Here is a 26,728-nt window from a genome sequence, read left to right as displayed (position 1 = left end):
ATGCCTGTTTGTTTTCACAAGTTAGACTGGGATTTGTGTTTTGCTTTCAGGTGTCCACTTGCGAAAGCAGCATTCCTACATTGAGCAAGGCAAGAAATGTCGATACTGCGATGCTGTGTTTCATGAGCGCTATGCCCTCATCCAGCATCAGAAGTCACACAAGAATGAGAAGCGCTTTAAGTGTGACCAGTGTGATTACGCTTGCAGACAGGTAGAGACCTTCATAGTTAGAAAGCAGTTGATTCCCCATCAGTGTCAGGTTTTATCAGAGGGTTTTTAGATTCCTTGTATAGTAACTGTTTTTAAGGATGGTATTTTCAAACTGACTTAGGAGGAATATCACCAGAGGTCTCACTCCTCGATGTTATCACCTCAGTCTCCAGCTGATGTTTTTATTCAGTCATAGCTTACCTCCCCCTCAGGCAAACTACTGGCTGCTTTATCAAAACTGGGAGAATTAAGTCCAGGACCTGAGAGAAGAGAAGAATATGGTCCTGGGGCTTAGGGGTGATCTAGACAGGCGGCCCAGCCAGGGAGCATATCCGTACTGGGATTTAAGGCAGCAGTTTTGCAGCCCTGTAAAGATAACTTTATCCTCTGGACAGGCAGTTTTGAGCCTAGACCCTTCCGGAGAGAAAGGCCTCTGGACCATGTGTGCAGATGGTGGCTGGGGTAGCAGCCCTGTGACGGGCTCTGAGGCCTTTTCCCCCCCCTGCTGTCTTTCAGGAGAGGCACATGATCATGCACAAGCGCACCCACACTGGGGAGAAGCCTTACGCCTGCAGCCACTGCGACAAGACCTTCCGCCAGAAACAGCTCCTCGACATGCACTTCAAACGCTATCATGACCCCAACTTTGTCCCTGCGGCCTTTGTCTGTTCTAAGTGTGGGAAAACCTTTACACGCCGGGTGAGAGTCAGAACTTCACTTCCCTCATCATGGTTCTTAATATCATGTTCTTGATCTTCCACTGCAAAGCAGGGTAGTTTTTTGCACTGAGGTTATAAGCACAGAGATGCCTTATTTGGAAAGGGCCACTCATCACCACCTCAGGCTTTTCTGTACATGTGTGAACCCTCCTGCTGAAGCGGGGGGACTCAGTATCTGAAATAGGTCTTTCTTGGATCTTCCTTTGGGGCCATGTTAGGTCTGCACAGGACAGGGGGCTGGTCTGATCCTCCTGTGTTCCTCTTGCCTGCAGGCTGCTGAGAGGCCCTAGCCCCTCCTCTTCTGAGGGACTCTCTTTCCTCCCTCCCTCCCACCCTCCCTCTCTCCCTCCCTTTCTCTCTCTCTCTCCCTCCCCCCCCCTTCCTTCTCTCTCCCTCTTCCAGATGGAGACCATTTCCCTTGAATGAGGAGAGCATGTTCAGGATGTGCTTATTAGCACATACTAGAACATTTCAGACTAGATATGAGTGCCCGAAATTTTTATTAAAGTAAGTGAACTTCTAATTTCTGATACCAGTTTTTTTAGTAACATGAACGAAGATTTTGTTTCTTCCGTTAGAATACCATGGCAAGACATGCTGACAATTGTGCTGGTCCAGATGGCGTAGAGGGGGAAAATGGAGGGGAAACAAAGAAGAGTAAACGTGGCAGAAAAAGAAAGATGCGTTCCAAAAAAGAAGACTCCTCTGACAGTGGTGAGTAACTTATTTCTTGATTTAGTTACATGTGGTAGATTTTGGTGCCCAGTTGCCAATCCATTGATGTATGGATGTACTGGGATAGAGAGGCCAATCACTCTTACTTCCTTTATAGCCTCTAGTCTCCCTAAGGTATGTTATGTATTTACAGCAGCAGCTAGTTTCTGGGGAAAGTTCGTGTTTTTGTTTATTTGTGTGTTTTTTTCTCCTGGTATTCCATTGCTTGATAATACCTTATATGTTACATGTTTAGTTAAAGCCAAAGCAAAATTAGTATTTCAACTCAGTTTTCTCAGATTAGTGATATTCTAAGGCCAGCAGAGTTTCTTTTCTATGTTCGTAACTTTTACATTTAGGTAGGAATCTGGTCTAGATTTGAGCAATGAATCTAATGGATATGAAGAAGGTTTCTTAAGCATCTTGACCAACTTCTGGTTTGACTGCCTGTGTCAGCCTAGCCTTGAGATGTGTTGATCAAATCCATGAAGGTCAGCCTTTCTCTTCCTACCTTAATCTCTCCGTTTTATAATGTAACACTTTGCCTATTTTCCTACCATTGATGCTGTTGGGGGTGTTTTTTACTTTAGTCATGAAATCCAGGCAGAAGGTATGCTTTGAGGTGCTAGACTCATGAAGAGGGAGGGAGAACAAGAGCGTCAATAACGGAGAGTCACATTGGATGGTACACACTCGTCTCATGGTTTTAGGCTCTGTAATGTGGATGCTTGGGCTGCTGGCCAAGTAGTTGTGAAGGCACATCTGTGACTAAAGATTTAAGCTTTTTATGGTAAAAGATATATGTAGAGGGGTTTTGTTTTGGGGAATACACTTCCCCAGAAGCACCATCAGACTGGAGAAATTATAGATGGTGCCTTATGTGTTTCTAAGGCTCCTCATTTTGTCTTGCATTGCTTGTTAGTAATAATGGGGAGGGATTAAAATTTTTTGAAGATTGAAAATACTTGAAAACTTCAGTCTCTCCATTGATTTTATCTAAAACTTGCTCATGAAAGCACTAGGTTTTTTTATACTTAGATCTGTAACAAGGTCCCTTTTAGTTTTTGTGTATTTTGTTTATTTTAATAAAACCTTTTCTGTTTAGAACTTTTACTTTTTCTGGGAGAATATTCATCCAGTAAGCATAAGAGTAGTTTATTTTTTGCTGCCTTTTTTAGAAAATCTAATTTAAGCATTCTCTTCATCACTGGGTTTTCAGTAAACATGCCTCCTTTAAAATGTCGGTTTACTTAAAAGCACACCATTCTCTCCTGGGGCGTCTGGGTAGCTCAGTTGGTTGGGCATCTGCCTTTGGCTCAGGTCATGATATCAGGGTCCTGGGATTGAGCCCCGCGTCGGGCTTCCTGCTCAGCGGGGAGCCTGCTTCTCCCTCTCCTCCTGCCTCTCCCTCTCCTCCTGCCTCTCCTTCCTCCTCGCATGCACACTCACTCTCTCTCTCTCAAATAAATCTTAAAAAAAAAAAAAATACATACCATTCTCTACTGAAAATCTTTGTGGGACCCTTTGACTAAGAAATTAATGAGTTGGGGGCACCTGAGTGACTCAGTCAGTTGAGTGTCCAGCTCTTGGTTTCAGCTCAGGTCGTGATCTCAGGGTTCTGAAATCAGGTGCCATGCTCAGCAGGGATTCTTCTTGGGATTCTCTCCCTCTCCCTCTGTCCCTTACCCCGCTCGCATGTGGTCTCTCTTGCTTGCTCGCTTTCACTCTAAAATAAATTTTTTAAAAAAAGTCACAGGGATGCCTGGGTGGCTTAGTCATTGAGCGTCTGCCTTTGGCTGGTGTCATGATCCCAGGGTCCTGGGATCAAGCCCCGCATCGGGCTCCCTGCTCGGTGGGAAGCCTGCTTCTCCCTCACTTGTGTTCCCTCTCTTGCTATGTCTGTCTCTGTCAAATAAATAAATTAAAAAAAAAAAAAATCACAGGCCCCAAGTGCCACCAGAGATCCACAGGTAACCTTGAGCTGGAGGATCTCTGTAGGTGCTTCTAGTTGCAGAGCCTCCTACTGCCACAGATGTTGGCCCTTACTTAGCCTTCTTGCTTATGGTACCACTTGGTCACTTCTGTGGTTCATCTCCCAGTAAGAGAGGCTTCATTCCCTAATTATGCATCACCAGAGTATCTTTCAGCAGAAGACTTTACTGATGGTTGCTAATAGATGCTGCAGCTCCTTCTTTTGTCTTATGCATTGCTGGCTTGTAGAGCACGGTTTGGTTCTGGGCCTTGTACTGAGTGTCTTTTTATCCCCCCAGAAAGTCTAGGCTTTCCATCCCACTGCTGACCAAGACCACACAGTTACATTTGTCCTCTCCCAGAAGTTCTGCCTGTTGGCCACTTGCAGAGATTAACCAGCTATTTTAACTGCTATTAACTGCTATTTTCGAGGCTTTTTGCCAAAATCTCTCCAAGCCAATAAGCCTTTGACCCTATTAACCTTCTTTGTGTGCTTTTTTCCCCCAATTCTGACTGAATTTGTTTGGTTTTCTAGGCATTGGGCCAACTTAGGCAATAGGGGGCTTGAATAAGTTCAACAGGGAAGTATCTCATCTCGTTCTTGACACACTGCCACATACCAGTGTGTTCCCCACATTTTCACTTAGGATTTGACAAACAAGGCATTTTGTCCTGAAGATGAGGCCTTTACTCCTAGATTTCTAAATGTAAATGTCTGGTCCTAGAGAAAGACAGCATAACCTGTACTCCTCAGAGGCAGAGGCGAGCAAGGAGGGTACTTCGCGTGCCATGCGTGGCAAGGGGTGGGGGAGCAGGAGCCCCGGAACCGCGGCCAGGGGTGGGCAGCAGAACAGCCCCAGGTGGAGGCTGGAGGTTGAGTTCTGCCTGCTATAATTTAGCCATGCCTTCCAAATCACTTAGCTTCTCACTTTTTCTGTAAAATGAGGGTAGCACCTCTTATTAAATGAAGTAATGAAGCCAAAATGGAATAATGGAGAATGTTAAAAACTGTGACGCATGGTGCAAACAAGAAGTGTGTCTGTGTAGGGGAGTCCAAGTTGCAGAGCGTGATTACGTGCGTTACAGTTCAATCCTTTTGATTCTCAAATCACTAGTAAGTAGGTTGGGGGTGCTTTAGAGATTATATAAGGAAACTGAGGTTCACTGTGGTCATTGTCCCAAGTCACACACCTAGTAAGGGATTCAAAGCTCCTTTTCAGTATTCTTTATACAGTAGTCCCCTCTTGATGATGGCATTAGGGAGTTAAGAATGACCCATTGATTCTGGCATAGCTGAGAATGAAGTTAAAAAACTTGGCCTTAAAGCCATCAGGGGGCGCCTGGGTGGCTCAGTAGGTTGAGTGGCCAACTCTCGATTTTGGCTCAGGTCATGATCTCAGGGTTGTGGGATTGGGCCCCATGTCAGGCTCCACGCTCAGCAGAGAGTCTGCTTGAGGATTCTGTCTCCCTTTCCCTCTGCTTCCCCCAACCCCGCCCCGTGTGTGTGTCTCTCTAAATAAATAAATAAATCTTTTTTTAAAAAAAAACATCAATCATAGTCCTAGAAGAACTCTTGCTGCTTATCCTAGTAATAGGACCTCACAATGCCACAGGAATTTATGTTGTGCATGCATGTGCACGTACACACACACACCCACCCACCCCCCGTCTGCCTACTCAGAGACTGGCAGGAGCACATCTTCGAGGGTCTGTCTCAGGCTCAGTACCCTGCTTTATCCTTGCATAATAGGTAGAGGGAATATATGTTTTCAACTTAAACACTGTGGTATTATTACATATCTGGCATATGATGGAATTGCCTCTTAAGAATTTGAAATTTGGGGCGCCTGGGTGGCTCAGTCGTTAAGCGTCCGCCTTCGGCCCACATCAGGCTACCTGCTTGGTGGAAGCCTGCTTCTCCCTCTCCCACTCCCTCTGCTTGTGTTCCTGCTCTCGCTCTCTTTTTGTCAAATAAAATCTTTAAAAATAGTTTTTTTGAAACTTAATATTCTGATGTCTAAAGCTAAAAGAAATAAGTAATATCCAGCCCACATAAAGTAGGACTAGTAGTCTTCGAGTTGATTTGTATATTAATTCTCACAAAAGCATTTTTAAATGGACTTCTGTTGATGAAAATAAATATGTAACTAGACTTAACAGAATATGTATATTGATTTTGTGTGTGTGTCATTTTTCTTCCGCTGTACTTCTCCGTGTCCGTTCCCCCGCCGCACGTTACTCCTGATTTCATGAGAAGAAAATGCTGAGCCAGACCTGGATGACAATGAGGATGAGGAGGAACCTGCTGTGGAAATTGAACCCGAGCCAGAGCCTCAGCCTGTGACCCCAGCCCCACCCCCTGCCAAGAAGCGGAGAGGACGCCCTCCTGGCAGAACCAACCAGCCCAAACAGACCCAGCGTAAGTTCCTTGTCTCCACCTAGTAGGCTGGAGGCTGGCGGCTGCTCCCAGCGTGGGCAGGAGCCAGATGGGTCCTTGTTTTGGGGGATGATGAGAACAAGTTAAGGTCACACCAGGAACAAACTGTCAGGAATCGATTATTTAGTTTTTACTGGGAAGCACGTGAGGAAGACCCGAGAAGCCCGTTGCACTTCAGGGAGAAGGCCCAAGTAGAAGGTTCGCATGGTGGACAAGATGGGGACTTCGTGGGAGGGTTCTGCAAAACAACCAACATCCCAGTCAGCTGGCAGGATTGATATGGTATGGTAATGAATGTAAAAGAGCCAAAGTTTAAGGGATGAAGGATAAAGCAATTCCTGTGCTGAGTGTTCCTCCTAAGAAATCCAGGCCTGTGGATTCAAGGGTTGGCCTTCTGCTGTAGGAGCGGGCACAGCAGAGGTGTTCACCCTCTACCTCACACCACAAATGGCAGTGGGCACGGCCCTTGTGACAGCAGGCTCTGGGGGACTCGAGTCTCTGTTCTGTTCTCTGTTGTTGTGGATATCCTGAAAGCTGGCAGGCAGGGTTTTTTCTTTAACAAACGCAAGATTTTTTTTTTTTTTTTAATGTACTCCCTGAGCCCATGTGTAAATGTCTGTTTGTGGGGGGTGTGACTGTAGACCCTGGGAACCATTTCGCCTACACATACTTGAGTGAAAAACACTGGTGGAGGGCCCTGGGTGTGGGAGACTTCAGGGTCAGAAATGGATGTTCTTGCTGTAGGTGGTTCACCTTCAACTCGACCCTGCATCACACGCATTGGGAGGTATTCTTAGTCATGTGCTGTCTGCATCTTTCGCCTATCTCGTACTAGTGCAAAGCTCAACTTTATGACGTAAAGGAAAACTAAGGCTTTTAGTATGGAATTTGGGAGGCATATGAACATGAATGTCAGCATTTTGTTCTTTGATAGCCAAAGAGTATTGGGGCTTTATGAATGGCCATATTTTAGGTCATTAAGTCTTTTTTTTTTTTTTTTTTAATGACTTTTTCTGTGTCCTTGCTAATAAGGCTTTCCTGCATTGCTGACATCCATTTAGTGTCGAGTCTGACGGGACCCTTGCAATCCTCAGGGGCTTTAATGGAGCATTTGTTTTGTTCATGCTCTTTCTTGCCAGCAACAGCCATCATCCAGGTGGAAGACCAGAATACAGGTGCAATTGAGAACATTATAGTTGAAGTCAAAAAAGAGCCAGATGCGGAGCCCGTGGAGGGGGAGGAAGAGGAGGCCCAGCCGGCTGCCACAGACGCCCCCAATGGAGACCTCACGCCCGAGATGATCCTCAGCATGATGGACCGGTGATGGCGGGGCCTTGCTCATCGCCAGGACTGCTCTGGGCTGTGTTTAAACGGCCCGCATCTTAATTTTTCTCCCTTCTTTCTTCTTTTGGCTTTGGGAAAAGCATCATTTTACACCATTTTACCAAACACACTGAGAACTAAAACTTCAAGGATGACGTTAGAAAAATGTGATTTTACTAGAACTTGCTGTTTGATGTTAGCAAATCATGGAATGTTCTGAGTCCCTGAGGGTTTACTGTGAAGTGCTGAGGACAGTGTTGATGCCTAACTGGTTTTCTTAGATGGAAACAGAGACATTGGACCCTCTCCTTGCTATGGTAAACCACTCCAGAATGGCCACCGGGTTTCCCAGAGTTCTAGGTCTTCTTCCCAGGAGAGTTTTTAATTGTAAATGCAGACTTGGGAAGGACTTACACTTTTAAACTGGTTTTTGCTTCTGCTTCTCCCTGACTCCCTTTGCTCGGAGCCAGCTGCACGCCAGTAGTCCGGCATGCTGCGATCGGTGTCTGTCCTGAAGGCTTTGCCTCTTTCTTGGCAGAGTTTCTGGTATGGTCAAGCTTGTAAATAACTTTTTTTACATTTTAATCTTTTCCATTAATTAAGAGGTTGAAAAGAAGTGCAGTGTAAGAAAACCCAGCATTTTAATTACTTGCAAATTAAGTTACCACAGACTCTGTCGTGTGTAAATGTTGACAAGGAATTGGATCACAATCATGTAGCAGAATGGCACCGAGACTGCTGCCCGCTAATGACGGACGCCCACATGGAAGATCGCGATTTCCAGCCCGTGGAGCCAGCATTTGAACCTTGTACAATTAACTTTCAGTTATGATTTCCCATCTACATTTTCTTTGCTCTGTTTGTAGCTGAATTTTGTGTTTTATAATTCCTCTCTTCAAGCAGAAGGGTGATTATGAGTGGGTCACAGCAGCCCTTAAAAGCTGGGCCAGAAAATTTCACTAGGTCAGTAATTTAAACTTTGGATCTGCAAAACAAAATAATGTGAAACAAAACCAACTAAAAAGTGATTCTTGCACATGAACTGTCACACGTTTGAAATGTGTTTTTTAGAGAGCCTCAGTCTTGCTGATTTCAAACACTTTTTTCTTCTGTGTATTGCTTTTAAAAGAGCCATCAGTTAGCTATCAGACTCTAGGTTGATGCATTTTGTACTTAGCTGTACTGTGTGATATTTTTCATTATTTTAGGACGCCAACATGAGACCTGTAATAAAATATGTAATGGGGTTGAAAGCTGGGGAGGAGGACCTACTGCTGTACAGCTAATAAATCATAATGGATTAACAAGTGCTCCAGACACTCCGTCACGTGTGATCTCTGCCTGCTGGGGGCCCCACAGGTCCGTGTGCATGGCCTCAGGTGCTGCAGGCCTGGTCGCCGTTGAGAGGCGAACTCTATTCTTGGGATGGCCACTTCTGTCCAGCACGTCCGAGATGATCTTGGCAAATGGTGGGGTTAGTGAGTGAACCCCGCCACAGGTTTTAACTCCCCAGAGGTGTGTGTGAGTAGCAAGGTGTGGTTGGACAGCTGCCAGCCTCCGTGATCCACCTTAGGGGTGGGTCCCTGCAGCAGAGGAGTGACCACAGAAGTTAGAGAAGGGGGCTCATGGGAAGTTCTGTCCAGGACCTCTTCTCCGTGAGGGCTGAGGTCAGCACCTTGGGTTCTGCCAAGTGCAGGACAACGGAAGCTGGGCCCAGTCTGCCCTAGAGAAGGTCATGTGGGAGGGGAGACAGAGTCACCAGGCTGCAGGGAGCGATTCCTAGACAGCCAGCTTGTTAGCGCTGCGGGAGGCACCGTGGAAAGGGAGTTGGACTAGGAAGCTGATGCGTTAGTGAAACGTCCTCTTGCTGCCGCTGCCCATTTCTGGGCAGATAGCTTTGGTAAACCCGTTTTAGTTAAAAGCTTCAGCCACTGATTCTGGGGCTTTTTAACCAGAATTCTGAGTTAGTGGTTTTCAGGGAGAAGTAACAGAAGGTCAGGTGTGTGTGACCTTTGGCTGCTAGTACTGTCCACGTAGTCCCGTCTCCCAGGAAAACGGGTATCTGAGGCCTCAAGACTCAGAACCTGGCAGGCAGCTCCTTGGGCCCAATGTTAGCGACCCGAGGCTGTCAGAGTGTGGGGTCTTTGTCTCAGGCATGGGCCAGCCCCTACGGGGGGCAGAGTACCCCCTACCATAGTGTTTCAGTGGCCATACGATTTTCTAAATTTTTTGGTGTTCATAATAGATGTCTGCAGAACAGTGACATTTTTATCTTCAGCATAGCTTTTTCTCTGTGTACATGCAAGTTGTTTGAAAGTTTAAAAGATAGTTTTGGATGGAGAGGGGGCAAGAGGAGTCCCATTCTGATGGAGTAGAAACAGAAGGGATCCCCCATTGCATAGCCCATGATGCACCCTGTGTGACTCCATTATATATAAAACCTGTATAAAATACAGATTTTACATAATATAAACATGGAAGTACAGAAGCCATTTCTCACTGCACACCCGAGAACTGTGGACGGGCTAATTCCTGACCTGTCAGCTCTCCCCCACTGTTAGGCCGTAGCAGGTACTGGAGTAAAATACTCCCTTTGCTCACCTGGGCCCTCCTTGCCAGTGGTCTGGGTCTGGGCTTCTAAACGGTCTGCGGGGAACCTGTGGCCGCCTGGAGGTGCGGCCCGGCCCCTCCTCTTGCGCTGCGGCCGCAGGCGGGGCTTCCGCCTCAGGAGGGGCTTTTAGCATTTCCTGGGTGCCCACGGGGGGTCCTGCCGTCTAGAACACGGGCGAGCTGGAGGCCTCTCCCCCTCGCGCTGAGTCACTCAGCGTGTTCGGAGCTCAGTCCCATGTGTCCCCCGGGTCTCTGATAGAGTTGTGGCCGTTGGGTCGCTGCCGCGCTGACCAGCAGCAGTTCGGAGGTGGGTGGCGAGCCCCCCAGCCCTGCCCTGGTTTCCGTGCCTTTCTGGTCTGCTCCCGTCAGACGGGGGCAGATCCCACCAGCACGTTGCTCGCCTCCAGAGTCTCCTCCGGCAGTCCTTCCCTCTTGTATTTCCCCTCCGAATCCTTCTCAACAGAAGAGCCCCGGCCAGGTGCGCTTCCTCTTGCTCCGCTGTGGGGCCCCAGGGTTGCCGGGCCGACGTGGCCGGTGTGTGCGCTTTCCCCGAGTGCCAGGCCCTGCGGTGAGCACTTCGGCAGCATTTCGTAGCCTCGGAGCAACACTCTGAGGTAAGGTCATAGCTCCAGCTTACGAAACGGGAACTGGAAGCCCAGAAAGGTTAAGTAACTTCTTGAGTGTGGAACACCTGGTAAGAGGTGGTGTCGGGACGAACGTTCAGGCGATCGGCCTTTAGGACCAGCGTTTTCCACGGACAGACAGCTCGGCCTGCTGAGTGCGAGAGACCTACTGAGTTCTCACCCTAAAAGCAACTTGTGGGTTCTATGTGGTCTTAGAAGGAGTCCTCAATCTTAACCCAACCTCTTCTTTCAAACTGGGAGACATCAGAAGACTGGTGCCTCCGTTTGCAGGAACACCTCTGGCTGAGTTCTCCCGTCCCCCCTCGTCAGTCCTCAGCTTTCACATCATCGGCCTCTTGCTTGAGGGGAGGCTTTGCTCAAGCTGCTACCATTCAGTTTCTACAGCCACTTTGTCTCAGTCTTTGGCAGAGATAAGATTTTGTTGGGGGGTGGGAATGATCACGTGACTGGAGCATGTTCCCACTTCTCTCCAAGCCCTGAGGTGAGGAGGGGTAGCTAGATGGGAAGGAAGCCAAGGGACCCTGCTCATCATCTCATCTACTCTCAAGGTAATTTCACCTCTGCCGGGCTGAGCTATGGGCAGGGCAGAGGGCTGTTCCTAATAAGTGACAGTTTAATTGGATTGTAGTGGAAGAAAAAATAATAATTCTTCTGTGAATCCTCCAGATTCTAGGTCCCTGGTCTTTTATAGGGCAGCATGCTTCCAGTTAGCAGGACCCCACCCCATGACCTCCTGACCCGTTCCAGCCAGTAGAGGTGAGGTCCGTGGAAGGGAGAGGATGCAGACATGGAGGATCCCCATGTAACTGGCCTTTGCTCACCCCTCCCAAAGTCCCTTGAGGTTTAGGCCTTAGCCCAAGGATGCTCCCTGAGGGTACTTCCCACCTTCCAGCCTTAGTCCAGCCTGAGCCTGATGAGAGCTGAGGATCCTGCGCAGCACAGAAGGGTGCCTGAGCCCATCTGGCATTTTTTTCTGCCGTTTCAAAAGCTGGTGGATTTCCGGGACGCCTGGCTGGCTCAGTTGGTAGAGCATGCGACTCTTGATGTCCCGCCCATGGCACAGGAGTTGGAGTCCCCATAGAGATAACTTAAAAAAAAAAAGTTGGTGGATCTCTGACGGGGTCACAGACTCCAGGTTAGGAGCAACAGATTAAGTCCTTCAGGTTAGGCCCCGGGTGTTGGGAGAGGTTCTAGGAGAGATCCGATTCTCCTTGCTGAATACACGCCCCTCCGGGCCGGGCCCCCAGTCCACCGCCGCAGCTGGGTTTTGGAGTGGACGAACGCGGGTGGGCCGCAGGGATCCCCGAGCGGGCAGCGCCCCCTGGTGCTCCCGGCAGGGACTGCGGCGCGGGGTGGAAGTAGGGGGCTAGGAACTGCAAGAGGCGCGCGCCACACGCGCGACTGTCCCTGCCACCCAAGTCCTACCCCGTGCCTGCCCTGCCAGAGTAGCTCCTGCGCGACAGAGCGGGCGGACAGCTGGGACTCTGCCCCCCTCCTACGTCTCCTGGCCCGCGGAGGCCGGGGCGGGGAGGAGCCGGGCTGGGGGCGGCCTGGCAGGAAGCAGCGCGTACCTTCCGCTGCAGGAGGAGCAGGTGGCTGCCGTGCGGGCCAGGGCCCCCAGGCTTCCTGTGTGCGCGCCCGCCCGCAACTGTTTCTCGTCCGAGCTCCTGGGGCCGCCCGGCGGCCCGGCCCGGCCCGGCCCCATGGCCCAGACCCCCGACGGCATATCGTGTGAGCTGAGAGGTGAGCGCGGGCCCTTCCCACCTACTTGGCTCCAGAGCCGGAGCACACCCAGCGTCCGGGGAGCACCTGCAAGCGGTTCTCTCTGCTCCTCGGAAGAGCTTGGCGCCCCCCACACCCACTCCACTCCTTCCTTGCTGGCCCATAGATGAGCCCAGGCCACAGGCCTGGTACAGACCATGGGCATGCGTTGCCCTCCGCGGGAGGACCAAATCACCCAGCAGGCTGCCGTTCCACAGGCGAGATCACCAGGTTCCTGTGGCCCAAGGAGGCCGAGCTGCTGCTGAAAACCTGGCTACCAGAGCGGGAGGGTGCTGAGCGAGGTCATGTCCTGGTATGGCAGGGGGTAGAGCCTGGGAGGGCTTCTGGGGCCCAGGCAAAAAGAGCCTCTTGGCCTGCCCAGGGCGTCAGACACTCTCTCCCCCCAGGCATTGCTACGATGGAGAGCCTACCTGCTCCACACCTGCCTCCCCCTGAGGGTGAGTGCCAGGGGCTCACTGCCACCCCACCCTGCCCTCCAGTAGCTTCCTGGGTGAGGGTTGTCCCGTGGGCTCTGCCCTTCGCAGAGCTCTGGGCTCCCCCGCGGGCAGGGCTGCCTCTGAGCTCCCAGCCGCACAGGGGACTGGGATCCCGGGGCGGGGCGGGGGGGGGGGGTTTGGCTAGGGCCAGGCTTCCAGCTGACTCCGGCTCTCCACAGGTGGACTGCACATTCAGCTACCTGGAGGTCCAGGCCATGGCGCTGCAGGAGACGCCCCCTCAGGTGAGACAGCTAATACCCCACCCCATGGCCTGCAGCCTGGTTTTCGCCTCCCCTTCCACCTGCGCCCGCACGTGGAGCCCAACCCAGCTGCCATCCCACCCCAGGTGACTTTTGAGCTAGAGTCCCTGCCTGAGCTGGTCCTGGAGTTTCCTGGCGTGGCTGCTCTGGAGCAGCTGGCCCAGCACATTGCCGCAGCCATCAAGAAGGTCTTCCCTCGCTCCAGCCTTGGGTGAGGCCCAACAACTACGGGGGGAAGGAGGGCAGCACGGGAGTGCTCTGGATGACACCAGTGGGTTGCCTCCCATCCCAGGGGCTACAAGTCCCTTGTCCCTTCTCCCTTCTGCCCCTCCCCAGGAAGCTATTCCGGAGGCCCACATCCCCCTCCATGCTGGCTCGGCTGGAGAGAAGCAGCCCCTCCGAGGACACTGCACCCAGCAGCCCCTGTGGTGAGGGCCAAGAAAAGGCCACCCAGGACTTCCAGCCTCCCCCCCCATCCTGCAGCCCCAGACCCCTGAATTGGGGGTCTCCCAAACTGAACAGAGTCACTCCAAGCACAGCCACCACCCAGCTCGGATCTGATCTTCCTCCCTCCCTGACCTTCTGTCTCTCTCCTCCTCACCCCATTATACCCCTGGCACCTCCCCCAGGTGGCTTCTTGGAGACCTATGAGGCTCTGTGTGACTACAATGGCTTCCCTTTCCGAGAGGAGATTCAGTGGGTGAGAGTAGGGCCCTCCCTGGGGGGGCTCTGGAGATATCTGATCCCCCCGTGTGCATCGGGTCCCCTTCCCCCTGGTGACCCCAAGCCCGGTGGGAGACATCTTCTTCCCATCCAGGATGTGGACACCATCTACCATCGCCAAGGCTGCCGCCACTTCAGCCTATGCGACTTCAGCCATCTGGGCAGTCGGTCTGTGGCCTGCCAAGGGTGGGAAGGGAGGGACATCCCATGACCCACATTCCTGAGCCCCGGCCTCTCCATGGAGAGCCCTGAACTCTGCCCCTGCCCCCTCTCACACCCAGGGACCTGGCCTTGAGTGTGGCCGCCCTGTCCTACAACCTGTGGTTCCAGTGCCTCTCCTGCGTGGACATGAAGCTGGTGAGCGCATAGGGACAGGGAGGAGCCCAGGGTGCGGGGACCAGGGTGCAACTCACTGAGCCCCACTCTGGTTCTCAGAGCCTTGAGGTCTCAGAGCAGATTCTGCACATGATGAGTCAGTCGTCCCACCTGGAGGAGCTAGTGCTGGAGAACTGTGGCCTGAGAGGGTAAGGGGGACAGGGTAGGGCTTGGGGATAGGAGTCTGGGAGCTTGGGATGAGGAGGCTTGTGGCCTGGGGAGGAGATGGGAATCCAGGGTCAAGAGTCTCATGCCTGGGGTCTGGTCCCCAGAGACTTTGTCCGGCGACTGGCCCAGGCACTGGCAGGGCACTCAAGCTCTGCCCTCCGGGAGCTTAGCCTCACTGGGAACCTGCTGGATGACCGAGGTATGGCTGAACCTAGGGAACCGCAGGGGGCTGGTGCTGGAGGAGGTGAGAGCCACACAGCTGCCCCCATTCCCTAGGCGTGACTGCTCTCAGCAGACACCTGGAGCATCGTCCTGGAGCCCTAAGGAGACTCAGCCTAGCGCAGACAGGGTTGACACCACGAGGTAGGTGGGGTAGGCCGGGGGCAGCTTGGGGGTGGATCTGCCCGATTGCTGAGCCACTTTGTCCTCCGCCACCAGGAATGAGGTCTCTGGGCCGGGCACTGGCTTCCAATGTGGCCTTTGACACCGCCCTGACCCACTTAGACCTTTCCGCGAACCCTGGGGCGCTGGGGGCCTCGGAGGACAATGGGGTGAGTGGTTGTCTTTGGAGGCAATGACTGGGGGCAGTGGGATGTCAGGGAGCTCTTGGTGAGGTGATCCCTGACTCCCTCCCACCCCTGTCCTCTCATCAGGGCCTCTATAGTTTCCTGAGCCGTCCTAATGTTCTGACGTTTCTGAATCTCGCGGGCACCGAAACCGCCCTGGACACTGTGAGAGGGTGGTCGGTGGGGGGATGATCTGTAGGGCCGGTGGCCGGGCCCGAGGCCGGAGGGTAGACCGGGGGCGGGGTGGGGGGTGCTCTGTCCTTCGTCGGTGTAGCCCACACCCTCCTCCCGCAGCTGTTCGCAGCGCTGGCCCGCGGCTGCTGCACCAGCCTCAGCCACCTGGACGCCTCGAGGAACGTCTTCTCCCGCACGTAAGGGGGGCGGGTCCGGGCGGGGGTGTGGGTGGGGGAGAGACTGCGGGGAGCCGCCTCCCTGCGCCCGGAAGCCCACTCCTCCCGCTCGCCCACCCCAGGAAGTCCCGCGCTGCGCCCGCCGCGCTGCAACTCTTCCTCAGCCGCGCGGGGACGCTTCGGCACCTGGGCCTGGCGGGCTGCAAGCTGCCGCCCGACGCGCTCAGGTCAGTGTCGCTGCCCACGGCTAGGTGTGCGGCCACCACCCCGGCCGGGGCCCCCCGGAGCTTCACCCCGCTCCTATCGCCCCCCCAACTCCCGTGACCTCCCGGCATCCTGGCCCTTCCTTCTTGGTATTCGTTCGCGCCCTGGGGCCCCCTTTCCCAGCTCCCGCCACCCCCTGTAACATCCCCTCCCAGGGCCCTTTTGGAAGGCCTCGCGCTCAACACGCACACGGGCGACCTGCACCTGGACCTCAGCGCTTGTGAGGTGAGCGCCCGGCCTGGGACGTGAGCAGGCAGTGGGCCCACAGCGGAGTGGGGCTGCGAGGCGGGAGCGCGGGCCACAGGGCGCCTGAGCCTCCGCACCTGTGGCCCGTTGGTCTGAGCGTGCCGCGCCTTCCACCTTCAGCTGCGCTCAGCCGGCGCTCAGGTGATACAGGACTTAGTGTGTGACGCTGGCGCAGTGAGCTCCCTGGATCTGGCCGATAATGGTGAGGCCGCCCCGAAACCCACGATCCCACTGCCCACCCACTTCCCACCCCATCCCCACCCCCTCAGCCTCTCCTGATGCGTGACCCGAGCCACCCCTAGGCTTTGGCTCAGACATGGTGACTCTGGTGCTGGCCATCGGGAGGAGTCGGTCCCTACGACATGTGGCACTTGGAAGGAACTTCAACGTCCGGTGCAAGTGAGCCCCCATCCCACTCCCGGACCTCCCAGACAGCACCCCACCACCCACCACCTACCCAGGTCCTTCCAAACCGCGTCCCCTGCTCCACAGGGAGACCCTGGATGACGTCCTGCACCGGATTGTCCAGCTCATGCAGGATGACGACTGTGTGAGTTCTTGGGACCATGCGGGATCGTCAGGCAATGGACGGACCCCTGTGACTCCTGTTCTCTCAGACCCTGTAACCTGCCCCCCTTGCTGACCGCCGATTCCAAACCCAAATGGCGCTTTTTTTTTTTCTTCTACCTCCAGCCCCTGCAGTCCCTGTCCGTGGCTGAGTCGCGGCTGAAGCTGGCCACTAGCGTCCTGCTCCGGGCCCTCGGCACCAATCCTAACCTGATGGCTCTGGATATCAGCGGCAACGCCATGGGGGACGCCGGTGCCAAAATGCTGGCCAAGGCACTTCGGGTCAACACAAGACTCCGGTGGGCGGGGTCAGAGGGGGAGGAGGGCGTGGCGGGGGGGGGCTTACTGGGTTAAGGGGCGGGGCTGAATGTGGAGGGGCAAATGCTGGGGACTGGGGCGCGAGGTGAATGGACAAGGCCAGCAGGTTTGGGTGGAGCCTTGCGGAGCTCCGCCCTTGACTGAAGCCAGGCCTGGCCCAGGTCTGTGGTCTGGGACCGGAACCACACATCTGCTCTGGGCCTGCTGGACGTGGCAGAGGCCCTGGAGCAGAACCGCAGCCTAAAGGCCATGCCTCTGCCACTGAACGACGTGGCCCAGGCCCATCGCAGCCGCCCGGAACTGACCGCACGTGCAGTACATCAGGTTGGGTTCCTGTCTCCTCCCCTGCCCTGCTCTGTGCCGTGGCCCCGCCTCCTACCACTTCTCAATATCCCTTATGCCCAGATCCAAGCCTGTCTTTTGAGGAATAACCGTGCGGACCATGCCTCTTCTGACCGCACCGGCCGTCCGCAGCCACCTTGTCTAGTCTCAGACCCCTCGGAGCAGGTTGGTGTCACCTCCCTCAACCTTGAGTAGGTACAGAAGATAGGGGATGGGAAGAGATGTTGCGCCTGGAATCCTCCAGGAGTTTGAGCGTCCTTCTTGGGGCTAGGGGGCCTGAATTATGCTCTCCAGGACAAGTCCCTCTTTTTGGTAGCTCCCCCAAATAACACCCCTGGATGCCTTTTAAAAGCATTTAAGTAGACTCTCCTGTTCAAGATGAGAGGTATTTAAAAATCCTTCCTTAATTCTCCCCCCCACCCCCAGCTGATTGTAGCCCCATCTGTGACTTCCCTTTCGCAGGGCTCTCCTCTCCACCGACCTCTGCTGGGGCCCAACCCAGCAACCCTTTCTCTGACTTCATCTTCCTCCACTACCTTGCCCTTATGAGATGTTCCTACCTATCCTTTCCCAAATCCCACTTCGTTCTCAGGCTTTAAAGCTGAGGCATCTTGACTGCTCCCTGCAGGGGCTTCACATTCTGTACACCTTCAAGTGACGTCATCACCTCCCACACTCTTCTCTCTACCCTAGACCCCATTCTCACCAGTGCTCACACTCACCAAGTGTTGTGGACAGAGGTTTGGGCCAGGTCTCTCCTGGCCACATTAGAACCCCTACAGACCTCCTTGGTCCTATCCCTGCTAACTCAAACACGCTGCTCCTCACTCCCACCCCAAATGTCTCCTGCTTCCCAGGTCCTTCGTCCATGGCTCCTCACTCCCATTTCTGCCCACCTCAGTCTGTCCTCTATGTGGCTAGTGAGCAGACTGAGCTTCTAAAACATAGAAAAGACTAACAGCTCCTTTTCTTCCTATTCTGGACACTTAGGAAGGATATATAAAGTCCCTAAAATGATCCAAAGGGGACACTGCTTGCCCTCCTTGAACAGATAGGGTTCCTGAGGGGCTGGCCTGAAAGTATTGGCTTCAGGAGCTCACCCACCCTGTTGGAGACTCTGGGAAGGAAGCCGTCAGTGTCTGGGAGGCTGGAGGGGGCTAGGATGGCACTGATTCTTGATGCATGCCTCCCCCACTCCCCAGGAAGTGAATGAACTGTGTCAGTCAGTGCAGGAGCATGTGGAGCTACTGGGCTGTGGGGCTGGGCCTCAGGGTGAAGCTGCTGTGCACCAGGCGGAGGATGCCATCCAAAATGCCAACTTCTCTCTCAGTGTGAGCACCCCTTCCCCACCGCTGCTGCAAGGACCCTTCCCCTCTTAATTAGGTGTCAACTTGCAGCTTCTCTTCCTTGGCCTCCAGATTCTCCCAATTCTGTATGAGGCTGGGAGCTCCCCAAGTCATCAGTGGCAGCTGCGGCAGAAGCTAGAGGGCCTCCTAGGACAGGTGGGCGAGGTCTGCCGCAAGGATATTCAGGTAAGATGGTACTCTTGCCCCAGCCCCATGTCCATATATATATAGGCTTGACCCCCATTGCGTAAGTTTGACTGTGATATCCCTTGCATGAATGTTCTGTGGGGGTTGTAGCCTCAGGCCACACTCTCCATGCTCTGGTCTTTGCCCAGGACTTCACTCAGGCCACACTGGACACAACAAGGAGCCTCTGCCCACAGATGCTACAGGGACCCAGGTGGAGGGAGCAGCTAGAGGGGGTCCTGCTGGGCTCAAGGGGCCTCCCAGAGCTGCTCCCAGAGCACCTGCTGCAAGATGCCTTCACTAGGCTCAGGTAGACTGGATGGGCCTGGGCTGGACTGGACTGAACGGGACTGGGCAGAGATAGCCCATTAATCCTTGCTCTCTGTTGCTCTCAGGGATATGCGGCTGTCAGTCACAGGGACTTTGGCAGAGAGCATTGTGGCTCAGGCTCTGGAGGGGCTGAATGCAGCCCGGGATCGGCTGGTGAGGGAGAATTGTGTGCGCGCACACACACACTGACCTGGCCACTGCCTTGCAGGGGTTCTATGATGTCTTTTGGGGTCATATAGCCCAGGGGTATTTCAGGGTTCCTTTAGGACTGATGGGACTATGGCTGAGGCCCAACTGCCCATCTTTGGGGTGTCTGGTATTATTGTAGGTGGAGAGTCTGGCTCAGCAGGCAACAGTGGCAATGCCTCTTGCCATACCAGCACTGGATGGGGGTGAGCCCAGCCCCCTTGGGCCTGGAGAATTGGAAGGTCTTTTCTTCCGTGAGGAGGTGAAGGAAAAGGAGGATGAAGAGGAGCAGAAGGTATGTGGCCCCAGAACTCTGGGCCTAGAACTCTGGATCTTCCCATCTTATTATGAAGTGTGGAAGGCTGGGAGGCAGCTCGCCTGTGTCCCAGACTGAGTTTCTGCCCTCCCCACTAGGATGACAATCCTCCACAGAAATGGCCTGAGTCCAGCCAATGTCTTCCCCAGGTTCCCTCCACTCACAGTAAGTCAGGGCCTGGGGGGAAAGGGAGTTAACCAGGTTGGGCTGAAAGTTCTCCATTAGATCTGGGGACTTGGACACGTGGACACATTTATTTAGTCTTGTCCTAGGAACTCCCTGACCCTTGATTGAGCCAGCCCAGGCCCTCTGTGCAGTTCGCAGGTTGGGGTCTGCTATGGTCCGCATGAAGCAGGACCTGAGCAGACCAGCAGCCGGACACTGTCTCCATTCGCCTTCCCCTTTCTCTAACCCCAGGATGCGCATGCTTGGCGGCAGCGCAGGGCCGCGCCGCTCGGGGCCGCGCTCAGCACCACGGACAGCGGTGGGGGGGGGAGGGGGCGGGGGGCGGGGGGCGGGGGGCGGGCGGTGTAGCCGGGCCCCTCCCCGCGCCCTGGGCGGGTCCCCCGCCGCCCTAGCTCCGCTGCCACCACCACCTCCCCGGGTTTGCTGCTTGGTGCTCTTCTGGTGCTCTCCCCTTAGGTGCTGCTGAGGAACCGGAGCCCGAGCTGGCGGCTCCGGGGGAAGATGCAGAGCCGCAGGCGGGGCCTTCTGCGCGTGGCTCTCCGAGCCCCGCCACCCCTGGACTCCAGGCCGGCCCACTGCCTCGCATGGACCTGCCACCCGCTGGACAGCCCCTGCGCCATCCGACCCGGGCCCGGCCGCGGCCCCGGCGCCAGCACCACCACCGGCCACCGCCGGGGGGCCCCCAGGTGAGCGCCCTTCCCCCACTCTAGAGCTCGTGAAATTTGGGGTCACGGGTGGCTTTTCTGCTCCTCAGGAGTGATGGCGGCTAGGGAGGTGGATTTTAGGGGCCCGAGACCACCTGGTCGTACTGCCGTGTCTTGGTTTATTCCTGGCCACCCTCTCCCCAGGCCGTTCCCATGCAGGGTCATGAGTGTGTGGATTTCATTGGGGGTACATCTCAGTTTAGGACTGCATCTTGGGTTGGCCCTCTGCATGGATGGATGTGCGAGGGAGGGTGTCCATCTTAGCCTCCCTCTCCCAGGGTTACTTTCAGTCTGATGCTGGGCCCCAGGCTGTGGGGACAAGTCCTGCCTCTACTGCAGGTTCAGTGGGTGTTTACGTGGGGAGATCTGTGTGTGCTGGGTACTGGTGGGGGCAGTGGATACAGGGCAGAAGGCAGAGTCAGCCTGAGGCCCCCCAGAGGGTCTGACGCAGCAGCAGGCGCCGCTGAGCTGCCAGCAGGCCGGGTGGGGGTGGAGGGTACTGCGGGGAACTGTTTGGAGCAGAGGGGGTGGCAAATGGGAATGTGTGACCCAGGGGGCCTGTGGGTTCTAGCCTGCTGGTTCAGGGAGTGTAGATAGTCCACGGGACAAGAACAGGTGTGGGCTGGGTGTATGTGTCCAGGGCCAACTACTGGTGAGGGGATACGTGAAACCAGCATCTCTGCCCACCAGTTGGACAAGAACGTTTGGCAGTAGCCCCTCAGGGTCACTCCAGCTCCCATGTCCTGGAGTTGCCCAGGCCAGGCTACTAGACAAGGGGTGGAAACAATTCATGGTTGTGCTCAGTCTTGACCCTATGGTGTCCCCCAGGTGCCCCCAGCCCTGCCGCAGGAAGGGAATGGGCTCAGTGCCCGCGTGGACGAGGGCGTGGAGGAATTCTTCTCCAAAAGGCTGATCCAGCAGGATCGCCTGTGAGTAAGGGGCAGTTGTAGGGGGTGGGAGAGGGTGGGCTGTTCCATGGGCCTTCCCACTCACTGCTGGCTGTTCCCACAGCTGGGTCCCTGAAGAGGACCCAGCCAACGAGGGGAGTGCCACCCCTGTTCCTCGTACACTGCGAAAGAAGCTGGGTACCCTCTTTGCCTTCAAGAAGCCTCGTTCAACACGGGGGCCACGGACTGATCTAGAGACCAGCCCTGGGGCAGCTCCCCGCACTCGGAAGACCACACTCGGAGACCTGTTGCGGCCACCAGCCCGTCCCGGCCGTGGGGAGGAACCTGGTGGGGCTGAGGGGGGCACCAGCAGCCCTGACCCTGCCCGCAGGAGCCGGCCTCGTTACACTCGGGAAAGCAAAGCCTATTCAATGATACTACTACCGGCTGAGGAGGAGGAAGAAACACTGGGTGCCAGACCTGACAAGGTAGGCCTGGGGACATGGGGCGAGGGCTCTGCAAGGCCTGAGGCAGTGGGCTCTCTCCCCACTTGGGCTTCTCGGTCCGCAGCGCCGGCCCCTGGAGCGGGGAGACACAGAGCTGGCCCCATCCTTCGAACAGCGGGTCCAAGTGATGCTGCAGAGGATTGGCGTGAGCAGAAGCAGCGGGAGTACCGAAGGCAAGAGGAAGCAAGTAAGTAGGGAGGGCCACAAGTGCAAAGTGAGGGGGCAGGTGACATGTGGCAGTCTGTGGGTGACATATGTGACCAGAAGGAGACTCATGACACACGACGCTATCAGTTCTACCTCCTCCTCCTCAAAATAGTCCTCAGCTTCAGCCTTCCTTCCTTCCTGGCTTCTGCCCTGGCCCCTGCTACCTCCTCCTTGGAGCTGGGACGGTCCTTCCGCTGTAGATCGAACAGAACCCTGACCTTGTCACCTGCATTTGAAACAGCAAATCCTCCAGGGACTTCCTCTCAAGACCCTGCCCTGCCTCCTAACCCCACCCCAAGGCCTTAGCCCTGGTCACTGCTTTCATCTTGCTGTGCTCCACCCGGTGCATCTCAGGGCCTTGTCACGCATTCCTCTGTTGGGAGCTGCTTTCAGCCTCTCATCACCACCCCTGGGTTACATCAGTTTCCTCTTCACCCATCCCAGCATCTCCTGGTGGGCATTTACTGGTAGTTACAAGAATGAAGACAGAACAAGACTAGAGTGAGGGCAAAACTGAGCTTGACTTCCCTGTTTCCTACAGAGCAAGGATGGAGAGATCAAGAAGGCTGGCTCGGATGGTAAGTGGGACCCTGTGCTAGGGCAGTACAGCTTTGGTGAGGGAGTTGGCCTTAGGGAGCTAGTCTCCAAGGCATTGGCTCTCCTGGGGGGACAAGGGGAAGAGGCCAGGTTTTTCTTCCCCTCACTCCCAAGGGCTGGTGCCTGAACCCCCAGGCCTGCGTTGCAGGTGACATTATGGACAGTTCTGCAGAGGCCCCTCCCATCTCGATCAAGTCCCGCACCCACTCTGTGTCTGCTGGTAAGGGCCACGGACTGTGTTGGGGGACATGCAACGGTGGGGGGGTGGTTGTCAGACCACTGGTTAGGCTCATACCATTCTCCCTGCAGACCCCTCGTGCAGACCTGGTCCGGAGGGTCAAGGGCCTGAGTCTACCAGCTGGAAGACACTGGGGCAACAGCTGAATGCAGAGCTTAGGGGCCGTGGCTGGGGCCAACAGGACGGTCCCGGCCCCCCCTCCCCTTGTCCCAGCCCCAGCCCACAAAGAGCCAGCCCCTCCCCAGACAGCCTGGGCCTCCCTGAGGACCCTTGCTTGGGCCCCAGGAATGAAGGTAAGCGGGCACCCTAGGCCCCACTCCAATACGGGGCTGGGGACCCTGACAGGAGGGAGGCAAGGGCTGGGGTCGGGATAGCTGTCCAGACCATACCCTGATATCCTGGCCTCCCCCAGATGGCCAGCTGAGGCCGAGGCCTCTCTCAGCAGGGCGACGAGCAGTGTCTGTGCATGAGGACCAGCTCCAGGCCCCTGTTGGTGAGGGGGGACACCTCTCTCTGTGCTTGAGTGCAGGAGGAGATGGGGGAGGGTAGACTCTTTGTGGCTCTGGTCTTTGGAGGGGGCCACCAGTGAGGGAAGGGGTTGAGAAATCAAGGAGCCCAAAGGCTTGGAGCAAGGGGCTGCCAAACCCTTCCTCCTAGCCCTGACTCCACCTCCAGAAAGAGTGACTTCTGCCCGGGGGTGGGAGGATGCAGGGGAAGGCTTGGGAACAGGCAGCAAGCCCCTAGCAAAACTGCCCCCTCCCCTGCCAAGTCTTTGTGTGTCTCAGAACGGCCCCTGCGGCTGCAGCGCTCCCCTGTCCTCAAGCGGAGACCAAAGCTTGAGGCACCTTCATCTCCAAGCCTCGGTAAGAGGAGGCTGGGGCCAGCTGCGAGGGGGGGCGCGGGGGGGCAGGACTGCTTGGTCCAGTCTTGACCCCTCCTCTCCCTTCCTCCTCCCCTTGCAGGATCTGGCCCTGGAGCCCAACCTCTGCCCCCACTGCCTCCTACAGAGCCCTCCAGCCCTGAGCCAAACCCACCCTCCCCAGCCACAGACCAAAGAGGCGGCGGCCCCAACCCCTGACCCTCTCCTTTTCCTGCCGCATGAGATTATTTTATTAAAAAACTCAAAGGAGCAGAGTGTGGAGCACTGTTTGTCTATCCCAGGCATGGATCTGTGTGCATACATCCTCCCCCATGCTCCCTCACACCTGGGTTAGCTCAGAATCCGGCTGTGGTTCCATCAGAAAGTGCAAGGCCCAGGCCACGAGCTGGGGAGGGAGCCTGGGAAGAAAACCATGGCTGTAGGTCAACGGGGATGGGGATGGGGACTGGTGACTGAAAGCATAGGGGCAGCCCTAGGCACTCACCTGACAGCTTGGACCTGGGCACAGAGGGAGGTGCAGGGTGGCTCGTACTCATATTGGAAGGCAGAACCATCACGATGCCTCTTTGGAGGGTCCTGAAGGTGGTGTGGTATCCGGAGAGGGGCCAGTAAGGACCCCTAACCCCATCCAAGGCTACCCCCCCACCGCTACTCCCAGCTCCACCCAAGGCTTCCCCCATTTTACTATCCATGTATGCTCACCCAAACAGGGCTGGACTCCAGGGCTCCTGTGCTTGTTTTTGTCCTTGCAGAGTGCTGCCATTTCTTGGGGGGCAACCCTAGCTCCTTGAACTCCAGGCTAGGTTTCTGGGCCCTGGTCACAATGGCCTGATGACTGGGTACATGGCCCAGGGGTGACAGACTTGGGGTGCAGCTCAGGAGTGGGGAACTGGGTACATGACTAGGGTGTGGGGAGCTGGGGGGCCGGGGGCCAGGGGCTGAACAGATGGCTGGTACAGCCTGGGAGCTGCCCTTCTGCACTGGGTCTGAAGCAGCCAAGGACAGGGCAGGCAGAAGGCTGATGCTGGCACCGCTCTCCTCTGAGGACATGTGGCTGGATAAAGCTGGGGTTCCTGGGAAGGAGGGGACTGACTGGGCACAGCCCTCTCAGCTCAGTGGCCCATGAGTTTAGGCAGGCCTCCAGGGACTGTGTTCATCCCCCACCTGGGTGTGCAACCTTTGCAGCAGCCTGGGAACCTGGCTGACAGCAGTGAATGCCTGTGGCCTAGCACCACCTTACCTGAGGAAGTAGGTGAGGAAGGAGAGAGGAGGGTCAGCGATAGGTCCTGCACAGCTGGGTCTGGTGGGGGCAGCTCAGGGCCTGAGGGTCAGGGGGAGCTTATTAGCACTGTGAGCACTGGGCCCCCAGGTACTCCCTCTTCCCCTCTCCAGTCCTCCTTACCCTGTGCCCTCTGCCCTGGGCCCAGAGAGCTCAGAACTCGCTGGTCATTCTCAGAGATGTGCAGCCATGAGCTGGGGACTGTGTACACAGCTTCTCCCTGTGGGGACATAAACTCTCAGCACAGCCCTTGCCCAACTCCTCACCCTGACACTCCCCAAGGGAAGCCCCAGACTGACCGTGGCCCTAAGGCGGGAGGAGGCCCAGCGGGTGAGGGGGGGTGCTGTGCAAGGGCCTGCCAGCATCAGACAGCTCTCAGCCAGGCGCACTAGCGCCCCCCGATGCTCCTGGTCCTCCTGCACCTCATCCAGAAGTTGGGACAGTGAAAGGCCTGAGGGCAGGGGACCAGAGGATGGGCCAAAACTTAGAGAGAAGGAAGGGAAGGGTGAGTAGGGAGAAGAGCTTACTAAGGAAGCAAGAGGTGATGACTGGGAGGTCACTCCACGGAAGTTAGGGTCACTGGCCAACCCCTGTAAGTACCTGCACTGGGGGAGATGGACTCTGAAAGGTGCTCCCTATAGAAACAGAGAAGACAAGCCTGAGGAACAATCCTGAGGCCTGTCTACACACATTTGCCATCCCCTGGCACAGCCACACTTGACTGAAGAACCCAATTCCATACTCACTCCAGACAGTCAAAGAGCTTTTTCTGCACATCCGGGTCCTGGTTGCTGAGGACAAAAAAAGAGAGCAGTAGGCAACGTTGTTACTAGGGGCCTGAGCCCTCCCACCCAAAAGACCTATACCAACGGCAGCCAGGCGTGGGTAGGGAGAAGCAGCTGGTGGGGGCAGGCATCACTTACCAACCAATCACCCGTTCCCGGGGCTGCTCTGTGGGCAGCAGGCTGAAGCGGTCCACCTGGAGGTAGAACTCAGCGGGCTGAAGTGAGTTCAGGGGCAGGTTTTAGGAGTTGTCACGGAGTCAGGCTCATTAACCCACCCAAGCCAGCCTCACTACTCACCGCGCCGCCTTCGGCGACTTGGACGCGGACCCCACAATCCTGCAGCAGCAGCAGCCGGCCTTCTGCCCCTCGGAAGCCGAACTCCTTCTCCTCCCTGCCGCGAGCGCGACCGTCACGGCCTTAGCTCGCTCGAAAACAGCCCCGCCCGCCTGCGACCCGCGCACCTCCGGCTCAAGCCTCGCGTTCTTCCCGGAGACCCGGATTTCCCCAGGCCCCGCGCCGCCTCTCTCACCAGTCCGAGGCGTTCAGGGCCTCCCGCGTCACTAGGCACCGGACACTGTGGGTCCCGTCAGACACAAGCAGCGCGGCCGCGACTTCAGACGGGTCAGGGGCGCGGGACGGGCCGGGGGCTTCGGCCTCCTGCAGCACCTGACGGCGTCGACTGGCGTCAATCCCACCGCCCTCGGGCCCTGCCCTGGTCTCCGAGCCCTGAGAAGCGTGGGGGACTCACCTCGAGCAGCTGCCCCGCCTGCGGACTTGAGAGTGCATCTGACCCCAGGACCAGCTCTCGAATCCAAGGCCGCAGGACCAAGCTCCCCAAGCTTGCCATTCCCGCAGCTGCCCCCAGCAAAGAACCACTAGCCTGGGTTTCCCGCGGACGCCGGGGCCCCGCCTCTCGTCGGAAGAGGAAGCGTACCGTGGCTGGGCGGGACCCAAGGTCGAGGCCCCGCCCACATGCGTGCCCGCGCGTGCGCACGAGCCGTGTTGTTCGGACAGTTGCGTGCAGACTTTT

At 55.8% G+C, this 26,728-nt stretch overlaps 3 protein-coding genes across 12 annotated transcripts in view; 2 read left to right on the top strand and 1 right to left on the bottom strand.

The window, feature by feature from the left end:
- CTCF (CCCTC-binding factor) overlaps nt 1-8,689 on the top strand; it is a 49,603-nt gene extending 40,914 nt beyond the window's left edge. For 2 of the 3 annotated variants that reach the window (XM_081806460.1, XM_081806459.1), the window contains 5 exons: nt 51-211; nt 727-909; nt 1,508-1,643; nt 5,872-6,033; nt 7,191-8,689. In XM_081806460.1, the coding sequence (XP_081662586.1) occupies nt 51-211; nt 727-909; nt 1,508-1,643; nt 5,872-6,033; nt 7,191-7,375 (827 nt within the window). In that variant the 3' untranslated portion in view covers nt 7,376-8,689. The remainder of the gene's footprint in view (nt 1-50; nt 212-726; nt 910-1,507; nt 1,644-5,871; nt 6,034-7,190) is intronic. The other variant, XM_081806461.1, reaches the window with a different exon arrangement.
- Nucleotides 8,690-12,032: 3,343 nt separating this feature from the next.
- On the top strand, nt 12,033-23,883 carry CARMIL2 (capping protein regulator and myosin 1 linker 2). 8 transcript variants are annotated; one of them, XM_081806449.1, is made up of 39 exons: nt 12,045-12,371; nt 12,608-12,702; nt 12,797-12,847; nt 13,066-13,128; nt 13,233-13,357; nt 13,483-13,574; nt 13,776-13,846; nt 13,964-14,037; nt 14,151-14,226; nt 14,305-14,393; nt 14,517-14,611; nt 14,689-14,775; nt 14,851-14,963; nt 15,066-15,143; nt 15,273-15,349; nt 15,451-15,555; nt 15,748-15,817; nt 15,959-16,040; nt 16,141-16,237; nt 16,331-16,388; nt 16,532-16,704; nt 16,885-17,047; nt 17,129-17,230; nt 18,268-18,396; nt 18,484-18,597; nt 18,747-18,907; nt 18,993-19,080; nt 19,256-19,408; nt 19,528-19,594; nt 20,072-20,301; nt 21,148-21,248; nt 21,331-21,694; nt 21,777-21,899; nt 22,461-22,497; nt 22,665-22,736; nt 22,826-23,047; nt 23,167-23,247; nt 23,540-23,617; nt 23,717-23,883. In XM_081806449.1, the coding sequence occupies exons 1-39, from the start codon at nt 12,332-12,334 to the stop codon at nt 23,830-23,832; spliced, it is 4,212 nt and encodes a 1,403-aa protein (XP_081662575.1). In that variant the 5' UTR covers nt 12,045-12,331; the 3' UTR covers nt 23,833-23,883. The 8 variants fall into 8 exon arrangements, 7 of the variants coding, with proteins under 7 accessions (XP_081662573.1, XP_081662574.1, XP_081662579.1 ...); XM_081806447.1 differs by having other exon boundaries at nt 12,039-12,371; nt 12,517-12,702; nt 13,483-13,846; XM_081806448.1 differs by having other exon boundaries at nt 12,039-12,371; nt 12,517-12,702; nt 13,483-13,846; nt 23,524-23,617.
- ACD (ACD shelterin complex subunit and telomerase recruitment factor) lies at nt 23,841-26,727 on the bottom strand. The gene is made up of 12 exons (XM_006752470.3): nt 26,447-26,727; nt 26,228-26,364; nt 25,996-26,089; nt 25,837-25,913; nt 25,660-25,704; nt 25,514-25,548; nt 25,213-25,364; nt 25,037-25,133; nt 24,875-24,955; nt 24,337-24,707; nt 24,119-24,210; nt 23,841-24,032 (listed from the first exon to the last, which is right to left on the bottom strand). The coding sequence occupies exons 1-12, from the start codon at nt 26,543-26,545 to the stop codon at nt 23,954-23,956; spliced, it is 1,359 nt and encodes a 452-aa protein (XP_006752533.2). The 5' UTR covers nt 26,546-26,727; the 3' UTR covers nt 23,841-23,953.
- Between the last annotated feature and the right edge of the window lies 1 nt (nt 26,728).

Source organism: Leptonychotes weddellii, chromosome 16 (assembly GCF_054177405.1).
Source record: "Leptonychotes weddellii isolate Sample4059 chromosome 16, ASM5417740v2, whole genome shotgun sequence".
NCBI lineage: Eukaryota > Metazoa > Chordata > Mammalia > Carnivora > Phocidae > Leptonychotes > Leptonychotes weddellii.
This window is presented reverse-complemented; position numbering and strand designations above follow the sequence as displayed.